Source organism: Mycteria americana, chromosome 2 (genome assembly GCF_035582795.1).
Source record: "Mycteria americana isolate JAX WOST 10 ecotype Jacksonville Zoo and Gardens chromosome 2, USCA_MyAme_1.0, whole genome shotgun sequence".
Classification (NCBI taxonomy): domain Eukaryota; kingdom Metazoa; phylum Chordata; class Aves; order Ciconiiformes; family Ciconiidae; genus Mycteria; species Mycteria americana.
The window spans coordinates 9361622-9375549 of NC_134366.1; the positions used below are offsets into that span (position 1 = coordinate 9361622).

The 13928-nt window shown below is 43.0% G+C and overlaps 1 protein-coding gene across 1 annotated transcript in view; it reads left to right on the forward strand.

Moving 5' to 3' along the window:
• DPP6 (dipeptidyl peptidase like 6) overlaps positions 1-13214 on the forward strand; it is a 429771-nt gene extending 416557 nt beyond the window's left edge. Inside the window, exons 18-26 of the mRNA XM_075495503.1 lie at positions 1264-1362; positions 3693-3762; positions 5728-5922; positions 6659-6713; positions 7652-7757; positions 8617-8675; positions 11189-11261; positions 11361-11434; positions 12999-13214. Coding sequence (XP_075351618.1) covers positions 1264-1362; positions 3693-3762; positions 5728-5922; positions 6659-6713; positions 7652-7757; positions 8617-8675; positions 11189-11261; positions 11361-11434; positions 12999-13145 — 878 coding nt within the window. The 3' untranslated portion in view covers positions 13146-13214. The remainder of the gene's footprint in view (positions 1-1263; positions 1363-3692; positions 3763-5727; positions 5923-6658; positions 6714-7651; positions 7758-8616; positions 8676-11188; positions 11262-11360; positions 11435-12998) is intronic.
• The last annotated feature ends 714 nt before the right edge of the window (positions 13215-13928 follow it).

The window sequence follows — 13928 nt, forward strand, 5'->3', positions numbered from 1 at the left end:
GGCTGTTGCTTTGGCACTTTTGTGGGGGTTGTGGTTTCAACAGAGATGAGCCAGGCTTTTCAGAAGCAGGGTGAATAGTCATTGAACCAATAGACTATTGCTGAAAGATCCGTGAAATGTATTAACTGGGAAGGGCATGTTTTTGTGCTGTGCCTGCCTGTTCAGCAGAGATGGGCAATGAGAGCATGCTAATCAGGTACTGTAAGTATTATCTGAGGAGCTGGGGTTACACATCTATTTATCAGTGTGTCTCGAAAGGGAAGTTACAGTCAATGAAACACATAATTTGGTGCAAAACCCTCCAACCCTCCGTGGGTTCACGTGGCAGAGATGATGCCCTGGATCCCCCTGGTTCAAACCCAGCCTGATGCCATGGACGTGAGCACTGCAACAGGCTCCCCAGACCAGGATTCACTGCCACCACAGTGGGATCCCTCCAACCCTTGAATCCCTCCCCCATGGGGCTCAGGAGCCTCACCATCACCAGGAGCCATTTCCCTCCACCTAGGACATACAACCTGAAACGTCTCCTAAAGATGGGCCCTTTCCATACCAGCTGGGGAGGACTTGCTCTTTCTGATGTTGGAGGTGGCTGCTTTTTCTAAAGAGGCTCAGCAGTTACAGCATATGGCCAGGATGTGGGGTATAAAGGTTAAATCCAGGGAAGGAGGAAGGAATTCTCTATTTCAATCCCAGAGAGTCTTTAGATGAGACACACAAGCAAAATGAACAATTCTTGAAACACTCTGAAAGCCAAGACTCCTCCAAAACCTGACATTGCAGGGTTGTATGATCTTTGCCCACTCTACTCTCCCCATGGCTTTCCTTCCCATGGATTTTCTCTTGTGTAGCAGCACAACATTGTCCTGAAGCCCTCCAAAGTCTCCTCCCTTTCCCCATTTATTGGGGAAACACAATAAATACACAATACAATAAATGTAACTTGAACACAGACATTCTTCATTTGATATCTAGCTTTGCAGGGCAGGTGGGTGTCTGACTTAGTGTCCCAACACAGAAGGTCACATTCCCATTTGCTGTAAATCAGCTGAATGTCACTGATTTCAGGAATATAGCTTTTTGCCAACACAGAACCTGGAAGAGGTTTCAAAGACTTAACTGACTTAGACATCTGTGAGGACTAGAAGGAAATTCTTTCATAAGGAAACTTGTGTTAAAAATATTAAAGTGGCTATAAAATGTTAAAAAATGTTTTCACAAACAATGCCAAAAGTCTTTGTGATCTTGTCCTTCTTCTTTCAGAAATTTTTGAGCTGGAGGTAAATGAAAACGTGCAGCTGACTGTAAATGACAGGCAAATGCCTAAGGTAGAATACATGGAAATCAAGATAGATGATTACAGTAAGTAGCACCTTTCCTCTCTCTTATTTTTCTTTTTCTTTTTCACTGCTATTGCTGTGAAATGATACAGTCATCTTGGGTAGACTGGCAGGAGGAAAAATTACTTTGGCTCTCAATAAACTCACACAGTTTGCAAAGCACTCTCTTAGGATGTGCTACATAAGGAGGTTATTACAGAGACAGGATTTGATGAGAATGCAGCTGAAGAAAAGCAAAATGATAGGGTTGGGGTTTTTTTCCTTTCAGAATTCTCTTTGTAGAGAAAAAAAACACTCCGGGAAAGGACACGGTGTGGTGCCCCCATTGTTCGGGGCGTTTGCGCTAGCTGGACTGGAGTATTATTTGAGATGAGGTTGAAGTGGGATACTGTATGTGCTTGCTGGCTATAGCTGTGGCCACCTTTCAGTATACAATACTCACCTGCAGTGAATGAAGATGACTTGCCAACGACTGCCCATTGGAGTCATTCAGGATTCTTTGAGAAAGCCGTATCATTTGATAGGGTTGGAAAAAAACAGCTTTATGAGAAAAGCCAAAAGAGATTTCACCTGGAGTAAAGAAGGCAGAAACTTGGAGCAGTTTATATCTGCAGCTGGTGCATTATGTGCACAACTTGTGTAATCATTCCCCGCAAATCTATATGCCAAACAGGACAGAGAGAGAGAAAAGCCTAATGGCAAACAGCCAAAGTGTAAGCATTTTCCGCCTGTCTCCGTAGTTGTACCTGAAACAACCTAAAAAGCATCTCCTCTGGCTGTAAGCAGATATCTTACCTATATGTGTAAAATCCACATACTCAGTGTTGTGCAATGGCTCCCCAAAATCCCTGTTTGTGTGTATGGTGGCAACTCTAAAAAAAACCCCAAAGACCCCGGGTTCAAAGTATGACCCATAATATTTCCCATGCCAAAAAGGAGCGTCCCTCTCAGATTGGATGCAGTGAAATGGAAGCAGCGAGGTGTGATGGATGGCAGGTTACTAATTTCGACCATTGCCAGGTGTTACAAAATGTGAAGCAAAGGCTGAGAGACAGCTGCCGATTGCAAAGCATCATAATGGCCCTAAAGCGTTCTGCTTGCCACAAGGGCATTAGGAACATAAACCAGTGCATGAAATAACAAGAACAGACGTGCGCTTCCAGGCCTTATGGGCAGGAAAAGATGGGGAAAGAGCCTGTCATAAAGATCGTGTCTATCCCCACTGTGAGCCAATTCGTAGTGGCACTGGCCGTTTATTAGGAATAACTCAGCTTGATGCTAAATTTCTTAACTGCAGGTATCATTGAAATGTGATTCTGCTCATTTAACCAGAAATATAGATGTGTGTGTAATAAACACAAGCTGGCCACAGCCATGTGCCTATTCTTCTCTGCCCTCCCTGTGTTTTCAAGGCTTTGGGCTTAACAGCCTTGGGAACACTGCACGTAGCGCTTAGTTATATTTAAAGTCAAGCAATGGCCTTTTTGGTTGTCCCTGGGCCATTGATCCAATTTGCAGCTATTAGCATTCAGATGGAATAACTAATTAGGCTGAGTGTCAGACAATGATTGCAAAGCAAACCACTTAAACTGTGTGGTTAATCTGTGTATTAATCTACTGAAAATGCTCCTAATACCGATTTAATTGCTGGGCCTTTTGCTAATCTGGATTGTAGTTAACATTTTAAAAATAAATGTGCTCTCATTAATGTGGAAAGCATTTGTACAGCAGCATTTTTGGCTATCAATGCCAGGCCACAGGAAGCAGTTAAATGAAGATTTGGTGAGTGCATCTCTCACTTACATTGGTTCAGTACCAGTATAACGACATGGGTTTCAGCACAGTTATCTCCTGTTTTACAGCAAAATTAAGCCCTCTAAAAGTTAGGATTAAAGTACATGTTTCTCTATCTGTCTTCGCACCATTATTGCAAAATAATCCTATTCTCTCCCCAAGCCACCATACTTAATTGGGTTTTAAATTATCATTTTCATTGCCGATTTTCCCCCTCCTCTGCTGCCCTGAAATACTGATTTCTGGCTGTGTCACTCATCCAGCTGCCAAAAAGGAAAATTATAGCTATTGCCAGATGTTAATTGAATGCTGTAAAAGTGATGCATGACTGAACAGCTCGCGCTGTACTCCCGATTTACATTTCTTGTCACCTCGGCTATCATAATATGGGTCTTTTCTTTGACAACATCTGTGTTCCTACGGTGTTATTTACCAGTGCATCTGATGAAATGCCATTTTATTCCTGCTCGTAAGTGGCCAAAACACCAGAAAAATCTATTAGAGTTATGTCAGCGTTCCCACACTGACCACATGCTGTTATTTGGTTTTTTTGCCTAGAATTGCCAATGCAGATCTTAAAGCCAGCAACCTTTTTGGACACTGCGCACTACCCCTTGCTTTTGGTTGTGTAAGTTCTCGCTCATCCTTTCTTTCTGTTCACGTTTTTAGGGCAGCATGGAAACCTCAGCCATGATCAGAGCCTTTTAAGATACGTTTTGTACAATGAATGCCAGACCGCTTTGGCAGCTAAGTCCAGCACGTTGGTCCCTACCCCTTGCCTCACCTCAGAGTTGGGAAAGGCTAGATGTAGGTCCCTTCTCTCCTGTGTTTGAGCCAAGGATTTCAGCTCCCAGGAGGGTGCCCAAGTGAAATCCTGCAGAGTAAATTGTAGGATTTTGTAAAGTTGTTCCATGTACATTTGCAATTCAGTAATTTTGAGGGCAGAAACAGGAGGGAGAGGAATAAAAGATGGACACTGACTTTCTGTCCCGGTACTTAGAGCACTCACCCTGCGCTTAACAGGTAGTTTTAGAGTGGGATGCAGTCAGCCCTACCACAGCTTAAATTTTAGACGCCCTCATGCAGCAGTCCTTCCCATGTAAATGCTGGTGTTCCCTGAAGTGACAGTGAAGGGAGAGCTAGAAACCTTTGGAGATCTCTCAACGTTAGCTTTTATATTAGGTAGGTAGGATATCCTCCTGGCAGGCATAGCAGATGGGTACTCTTTATGCAACGTTTAGCAATAATAATACACATTACTGAGGTTTTTCTGGCAATTTGGAAAGAAACTGGGGGAGGGAAGTCACTGACCTTGGAAGAACCTGCTTGGCCCTGGCTGCATCCCACTGCATCGCTTGCTGCCTGCCAGGGAACACCCCACAAGAGAGAAACCTCATGCAGGAATGATGAATGCCTGATGAATTCCTGAACACCATCCTGCACATCCCTCCATGAAGGACAAAAACACTGCAATAAGCATGCCGTTACATCACAAAATTACTGCAGAGAAAATGTACTTCATTATACAAGTGCTTGAGGAAGATTGGTACTCATCAAGCTAACAGCACTTGATTAGGCTGCCTCTGAAGCTGGATGTGCCTGGGTCTCGCCTGAATAAATGCAAATGACTGAAGTCACACGCACATTAAAGTCCTGCAGCGAGTTGCCTGTGTCTCTGAGAACCCCAAAAAGGACAAGAAGTAGATGGAAGGGCCAATGGCTCTACCGCAATCCCAGTCCTAAAATACTACTTCCCGTCATCATCATCTCTTGATTTTTCTGAGCTGTCTGGCTGAAGTGGGGTCAATATTTCCCAAGACAGTTCCCCTGTGCAGGATCGGGCCCTAAGCAGAATGGTGAAGAGAGAGTCTTGCCCACCCGTTCTCCTTACCCACCAATCTGGGGCGAGCCTGGGCTTTTTTAAGCTGTTAAGTTTTATCACTTTAAAAGTGTTCTTGTGCTAAGCAGTGATGACAGAAGTGATTGACAGCCCATCTACAGCCACTCTGGAGAAGCCCACAGGAGAGGGAAGGGCTGGGCTGGGTCAATGGGGGCAGTAAATGGAACCCAAATCCTTGCCAGTAAAGGAAAGGGCGATTGATGTCTGCAAGTTTCATCCAACATATTTTGGCAGTGCCAGCACTCCCCAAAGCCAGACTCTTCATAGAAACCCCTTCACCAGAAAAATCTCTGTAGAAAATAGCTATAGATTAGAGCAGGCATAAATGAGGAAAAATCAACTGACCTCTGCATCACTGCTCTGGTTTACTCACAGGAGGAATCCTGCCCAGTTAGGGATGTGCTTGCTGGGTTTCTTCAAAGCTCAGCTTAGCGCAGCGATAGTTGCTGTGCAAAGAGGGAGGCAGAAACCAGTCTGCAGCTTCCACCTCAGCCTCAAAACCCATCACACACAACCAGCCTTCTGCACATCGTTGTTGCAGAGACCGGTCTCTCCTTCTTGAAATCTGCCCTGCCTTACGATGCACGCGGGAGCTGCTGATCCCCTTTGCCGTGGCAAGCTCACGGCCCCGGGGAGGGTGTTTGGCCTGTACTTGGTGCCGTTGCCTTTGCTTGATGCCTATTTCTGTTTCAGAGACGGGACGCCTGGCAGCCAGATTGTAACGGAGAGATTTGAGGTGACGTGGGAAAGCGTCATGGTCAGCTCTCACAACACCATCGTGCTGAAGTTCGACGGCCGCGGGAGTGGCTTCCAAGGCACTAAGCTATTGCACGAGGTTAAGAGGAGGCTGGGCCTTTTGGAAGAGAAGGATCAGTTGGAAGCTGTCCGGTGAATGACACTGCTCTTGAAGAAATTAATTCATTAATTACAATTAACCCAAGACTGTCATTAGTCCTGGTTGCTTTAATGGTGTGTAGGGTAGAGCAAGTAGATGGGAGGGAAGGACAAAGTAGTCATACAGCTGTGACCAAGTGATGGCATGCGAGAGAGAGCTCATGCCAGCCAGTGCAGAGGGAGAAAAACAAGCCTTAAACAGGGCTAAATTAGAACACACTTATCTGTATCACATGTTCAAAGCCTATTTATTTTTAGCTCTGTACAGTCATACAGCTACAAACAAGTAAGCTTGAATATCAGCTCCTACCTTAAATTTTGCTGGCCTGGTAGTTGGAAAAAATCCACCTTTAAACCCTTAAAACTTTTTAAAACAGAAAAAACAGCATAAAACCCTAAATGTCAAGTCCTGCCATATAGTTAGATTTATTCTGCACATAATCACGCTAAAAACACTATCAGAGTAGTGCAATAGCATCAGCTTTATTATGACTTCAGAGGTAGTGCAGGTTATTTGTTGCCATTGCTTGGTCAAATCCAACACAACAGGTTGCAAGATTAAATCGAGCAGAGACTCATGTGAAAGCAGCAGGTAGCAGCGTGAATTTAGATTGTCGACATCATTTTTCTGCAGCCACCCCAAATTCAAGCTGATAGAAATCACACTATGTTTGCTATATCTAAGGGAAAAATATTTTTAACCCATTGTTTCTCCTCTCTCATGTTCTAGGACAATGCTGAAGGAGCATTACATTGATAAAATGCGAGTCGGTGTGTTTGGGAAGGTAACGTTTTCCCGTTGTTCCTCTGTGCTGTTCTAGTTGGCTGATGTGGATAAGTAGCTGAGCTAAATCCTGATTTATTGAATATGTCAGTGGTGACTTTTTTATTATTATTTATTTTTGAGATAGACTGCTTCTTGCTCAGAGATGTTAAAGATGAAAGCATACATTTTATCAATGTATCCATCAATTTTTTTTATTAACTTCCAAGTGCAGAAAGTGACTATTTTTATTAACTTCCAAGTGCAGAAAGTGACTTCCAAGAACAGAAAACACTGTCAGATAATTAATTATTTTTTCCCCTTGCAAACTTTCATTTCATTTTCATCTTGTCCCTTAAGGCCTATGGGAATGTGGGTAGATCTAGCTCATGTCATACAAATGTACAACAACAATATTGATTTCTGAGGCTGATTTGCACCACAGTGCGTGCCTGGCTGGGGAACAGCAATTGCAAAGTACACACGGTTTGAAATGAGAATGGGACTGCGAGTAGAAATTGTTTATTGTGCTGGATACAGGCTTAGAGCGGGCGAAGAGAGCTGCACATACAGCAGCATCTCTGCAGGGAATTAACAGGCTGATGGCAGACGCTGAAATTGTGATGTCCATTTTAAATAGCAAAAGTCTGGGGTAATATTTTGGAGAGGTGACATATCTGATCAGACCTACAGCTATAAAGTGGGATGAAAAGAGGCAGGCTCTTGGGCACACAACCCTCCTGCCTTCAGGAGAGTGCAATGAGCACAGAGCTCATCTTCAGCCACATCTGCCAAAGCCAGGGAGATGTCCCTTGTTTCATGTTTTTTCAGGGCAAGGTATTAAGGGCTCTGTAATGGCTGAGAGTTTGCTGCAAGGTCTCAGCTGCCCTGTTTCTGTACCCAAAAGCAGCAGTGCCTCATGGCAGGACCGCTGACACCCCTGTCCCGTTTGTGTTCCAGGATTATGGCGGCTACCTGAGCACTTACATGCTTCCAGCCGGCGAAGAGAACCAGGTGTTTGCCTGTGGAGCTGCTCTTTCCCCGCTGACAGACTTCAAATTATATGGTAAACCCCATGCCAGAGCCCACAGACCCTCTTGCTGACCACAAATGATGTTTCTGCCCTAACCTTTCCCAGCTATCTTCTCTTTCTTCCCCAAGATCCTGCCTGTTTTGTATTGTGTGTCTTCTTAGGACTAGCTATAAACCCTTTTTTCCCCCTCAAGAGCAATTTTGCTTGCACCAGTGGGACCAACCATGGTGGTCAGAGTAATAAAATAACTTTTATTACTCACTCCTTTTAAATAAAGGAGAATTGGCTCTAAACCCCTCCAGCCTCTGACACCAACTTGCACCACTGCCTTGAACGTGCTTCTTTCTTGCCTGAACCGTCCATCCGTGGGAGCTGTGGTCCAGCCTGCCCCTCTCATCCTTTCTCTGGCGGCAATACTCCACTGCAAATGGTGGTCCTTTCTCTCAGGGACACCAGTTCCCTTTGTACTTAGTGCCAGTGAAAATCAAGGGACTGCCATGAAAGTCAGTGGTGTTAAGCCAGCCGTTAGGTCCCGTACAGTTATCCCTGAGACCAATGGGAACTTGCAGTATAGTGTTGATGGAGATGGCCCCATGTGAAAGGAGAAAGGGACACAACGCGATAGTGCTCTCAGACCTTGGTTACGTTAAGGGGGAAAAAAAAAAGGCTCTTCTGTGACTTATTTAGGAACCATAAGTAGGTGGTGATAATGAAAGACTGTAGTATCATGCATATTCTTAGTGCATTTTCAAAATCTTTTAGAAATATGTCCTGTGTAACTAAGGCATTATTAGAAGAGAAGATCTTTTTTAGTATTTGCAATATTTGACCCAGAAGCACCAGTGTACTCACTTATGACTGAAACAGATATTTTCTTTTTTTTCTTTTCAAGCTTCAGCCTTTTCTGAAAGATACTTGGGCTTGCATGGGATTGATAACAGAGCATATGAGGTAACTGCATGGACACTGCATTTCCCTGATAAAATGTAAACAGGGTTTTAACTCTTCCTCAATGTGTTCTCTGTTGGGGACAGAAAAGGGATATGCAAGATGGACTCACTAGTAAAACTCTATATTTAAGAGGCAGCAAGGTGTCCTTCAGCCTGCTTACTACTTTTGTTGTCTTAATAGTAATGATGAATATGTTTTTTATTGATTAGCCTTCATGTCTGCTTCTCTAAATTGGGTAAATACAATTATTCCAGTTTTACAGTTTGAAAGAGGTGAGCCTGAGTGACTCAGATGTGCCCAAATGGACTCAATGTCACAACCTCCTTTAAGGTTCATCCCAATGGTCTTGCCACTTTGATTCTCTCTGAGGTACAATTTGTGACCCAAAGTCAAGTGAAGCTCAGCTTCTCTTGGCTTTTTCAATGTAAGCACAGATGTGGTATTTCGGGTAGGCAGAACTCTGTGCCAGAGTTGGGCAGGACATGGAAAAAGAGACATGGCACCAGTTAACAAAGATATTATTTAATACGTATGATGGGATCAGTTGGTTCGTGTCTTCTTTCCTTCAATTACTTGGAGGAAAAACCTGATAAAGAATAGTCACACAAACAAAATTTGTTAGACAGAAAACATTGTTAAACCTACTAAGCCTTATCTTCAGCTAGAGGACATAAAGGCAGCAAAAGTTGGAAACTGTTTTCTTACAGAGAAGGTAGGTCGCACCCTGTGCCCCTGCAGTGGACAGTGGAAGCTTTTCCTGGCTATCTAAATACTGAGTTCATTGTCGCTCAGATTTTGCACTCATGATCTCTAGATCATTGCAAACTCTTTTAGTCCCTTTAGAATTTGAAGGGAGGTCAGTAGAGGTGAAAGCAAGAGAAAATGTTCCAGAAATGAGAGCTTTGTATTGCCATGTGCTCTTTGTTCATTGAAAAGCTGGCCTAAGCAAATAGTGGTACTTTTGGTTGACTTGGGATTAACTGCTAGGAACAGCACCTGAGCTCTCTGCAGAGCATAGCACCGTTCTCAGCACGGACCCTAACTGATATACATCATCTCCTACACGGCACAGTTAAACCGTGAATTGCTTAGGGAGAAGAACTGTTCCTAACCCATGAACCAGGCATGAACTTTACAAAAGTCACATAATTCAAGACTTGATGTAGACTCCAAAAAAGCTGTCATGTGGTAGGTTACAACTGAGAGAGCAGAAAGGAAGGAGCCATGTAGGGGGAGAACAGAGTGCAAGATATATGCATACACCATCACAAGACTTAAGCATCACAGCCAGCAATCTGAGGATGAGAGAATTCATTATTTAAGTCCAACAACAGAGGGAAGATCAGAGGGCACCCTTGCAAAATTTGCAAACGCTTTCTAAGTCCATACAGAGTGTGGAGCTGCAAGAAAGCCAGAACAGGCCTGCATCCACCAAAATTTCCAAAAACTTGCCTCTAGCAACAAGGAAACATTCAGGGCCGCTTCTAATGTTCAGGGTTGCGTTATCTTTTAAATAAGGAGAGATACACGTAATCTGTAATGTAAAATGACAATGACCATATCTTAATAATACATGCCAATGTTTTTAGCCAGCTAATTCAACCTCCACAGCCAGGTATGGAAGGTCCTGTTGCTGTTGCAGATGCACTTGTCTATCTTTTGTGGAAACCCCGTAGGACAGTGGGAAGATGAAAACAGGTATAAGATAGGATTGATACAAGGGTGTGTTAACTGAAAAATACATTAACTTGTGTAAGCGAATGAGAGCCGGGGCACATGCATTTAAACAATGAAGGAAAACATGAATTTAAGTTGAAACAGCTATTCTTCCCTGCGCCCCTATAAAGCAGTAACATCTGTGATTTGAGATGTACATTCCTTTTGCCACTCCAAGACTTTTTTGGAGTCTTTTGGAGTCTTCTTGAGACTTGTATTCTTCTGAACAATGGAGTAAAAAGTGAAGAAGTTCTTCATTTCTCTTACCCAGTACCATTTGCAGTCACTCAGATTTGTATTTCCCCTGTGCATCTGAAAGACAGTTGGGGGCAAAGGCATTCTCAGCAGTGGACACTTGAATTTAGTATCAGATCCTCCCCCGGGCTGTCAAAGCTCATTGTGGCTGGCTTTCAAACCATACCAAAGTCACTCCAGCTCTCTGAAGAGTTCTTAGGCATAGGCACCTGGGCACACTTTTCATCAGTGTTTTGTATTCACTGGAAATTCACTTTGACATTTCCCATGTATTGTGCAGTTCAGGCTTTTGCTGAACATTATCAGAACAGGCGAGGGTCTCTGAACTCTCCCTGCTGCTGATACTGAGCCTGGAAGGACAGGGTGGGGGGTCTATTTTACCTCCAGACTGATTCAAGTAGCCAAGAGAATACGCTGTACTGGTGTCTGCTTGTTATCCTTGTGATGAAGTATCAAATGGAATTAAGTGCTTCTATTTTCTCCATATAAATTGCTAATTTCTAGCAAGATTTTTAATCTTATTGCAACCTTTACCTTCACAGATCACCAAATTAGCACATAGAGTCTCATTACTGAAGGAACAGACATTTTTGATCATTCATGCTACTGCTGATGGTAAGTTAGCCCATCATTTGAGCTCATTATATGTTTGGGATGGCTTTGATTTTTCTTAATTAAATTTGCCTGTTTAATGATTGTAATCTGTTTTTACAGAAAAAATCCATTTTCAGCATACTGCGGACCTTATCACACACCTAATTAGGGCAAAGGCTAATTACAGCTTGCAGGTACAGTATGTGTTTCCTTTTTTCATATTTGAACAGTTATTTCCCAGTTTGAACTCAAACTGCTGTTATGAAGCAAGCTTTGAAAAGCCACTTGCAAACTCAGCCTGGCAGTAGAAATAGCACCAGCACATAATGTGTTCCTATGTACTCCCGTGCTTATTTGATACCACTGTTTTGGTTTAGACAGTTGTTGAACAGTTATTAAATTACAGAAAATTAGGTTTTGAGAGACATATCTCTAAGGAATTGGTGCCTGTTTACTTTCTTTGGGAACAACAGGCTAAATTCAGGATGAATTACAGGGAAACAGGGATCTAAATTAAATCAACCAGAAAAGTTAAGCAGAGAAATGTCTCTTAAATCTGACATCCTTCTGTGAACAACATGCTCTGGTCTGGAAAGCCCCTCTTTCTGCCGAATTACATCTCTGATTTGCTGAATGGCCCATGTCCAAGCCATTAGAGCTTCCAAAATTAACCCATCCACCAGCCATAGGGATGGTCCCTGACCTCTGCTACATCTCAAGCTATGGCCAGGAGAGTGCAATCAGCTCAGGATGAAACCAAACCAGGGACCATGCTACAGCTCACAGTACAGATGGTTGCACTGCAGTGCCCAAGTCCTGCTAAGGCTTGATTTACTGAATACCAGTTCCCTCTGGCTGCATCTCTGAGGAGCTTCACGTGATGGGTACACTCACTCCATCATGCTCCAAAGGCAGCTAGGCTGGAGCACAGACACAGGAGCTAAGCAATGAGCCCAGCGTGGACTGGGTCAGCACTACAGTGACTGAGGTGCCCCTGCATATTTCCCAATGCAGAAGCATTAGTACTTTAGAGCTTGAAGCCACCGATGGGCTTGAGGCACCTCAAAAATTAGTTGAGGACTGAATAGAGGGCTGAGGGATCTACATCTTGGATTGAGGTACTCAACCATGAGACACCTTAGTCCTGCCTGTAAGGATCCAGCCCTAGAAACTCATTTTTCCCCCTTTAGTATCCTGGTCTAGACAACCCATTACAATCCTCTTGCATTCCTTCAACACAACAAGCAGAAGTTACCTGTTTCATTAAAATGTAAAGTTGTGTTTAAACTATTTCATTTCTAGCTTCCCACATTTTTTCTGCTTAATTACTTTTCCAGCAAGCTTTATTTCAATTTTTTACTTAATGACTTTTTTTTTTCTTTAAAGCCCTCATTTTAGTCAGTAAAACCTAATGCTTTTTCTCTCCACAGACTTGCACTGGTTCTTTTTTTTCAGTTTTCACAAGGAGCAAGCACTGTTATTTCTAAGTGTGTTCTGGTTCTGCTTAGCCTGAACTTGTTCAGAATGGAATTAAATGGAAAATCCTCCCCCAAAAAAGTTCCTTTTGAAGGAAGATGCAAGTCTGCACTCAGGGCACTGTGGTGCCTGAATCACCCTAGACCTCATGTGCATCTACGGGAAGACACATGGTGCTGAGCAGAAGCAGTGGGTTTGCAGGCCATCTTGAGCGGCAGATATGGGTGGTCAGTCCTGAGACTTTAAGCACCTAACGGTGTGTATTTTCTTGTTTCTTTGCAGATTTACCCCGACGAAAGCCATTACTTTAGCAATGCAGCATTGGAGCAGCATTTGTACAACTCCATCGTCAACTTCTTTGTAGCATGTTTCCAAGTTCAGGACAAACTCCCGATAGTCCCACTGAAAGAGGAGGAGGACGACGATTAACCCTACTTGTCCGTGCTAAGCACAAGGCAGATCTCTCTAACAATATGCAACTGGATCATTTTCCTGAAGAAAGAGATGTTACGTTGTTAGCATGTATTTAAAGAAAACTGAAAGCAGCTCATCTGCTTTACTTGACAGCAACTCCTTCCTAAATGGAAGAACATTAAGCATGGTGAACTCAGCAGAAACTGCTGTCTGAAATTAATCCATCGCAACCAACATCTTCTTTTTCTTTCCTTTTATTTCCCTTTTTTTCTTTCTTTTTTTGTTTGCCACAAAGTGACTTCTAGCGTGAAAGTGGCAAGACATTGAACTTGAAGGAACACCCCAAGAAACCGCTTTGAGGACTGGAAGATTTAATGTCTCTTTGCATTCGAGCAATCAAGCAGTAGCAGTGAAATCCATCATCCATACTAAGGTTACTATAGTTAGCATCACCCTGTGTCAGAAAAAAGATCTAACCTAATACATGGAAAAGATTATAGCACAATTATTTTAAACGATATATACTTCATATATACTTGCCTGCTCTTTCCCATGTTCAGAAAGTTTCTTATTGCTATAGGACACACAAACTCAATTGTACAAAATATTGCTATAGTTACACTGATCTTTACCTTCCTGTAATTATTCCTTAATTTTGTATAGCTTTTTCTTCTGTTTTCATTGGGTCTCATGCTTCTCAGCTTGTTCTGGATGGGGAAAAAACATACACTGAATTAACCAACTCACTTTAGACCTTAGGGGTCTAAAGAGGCAGTGGGGGTCGAGGTACCCAGACAT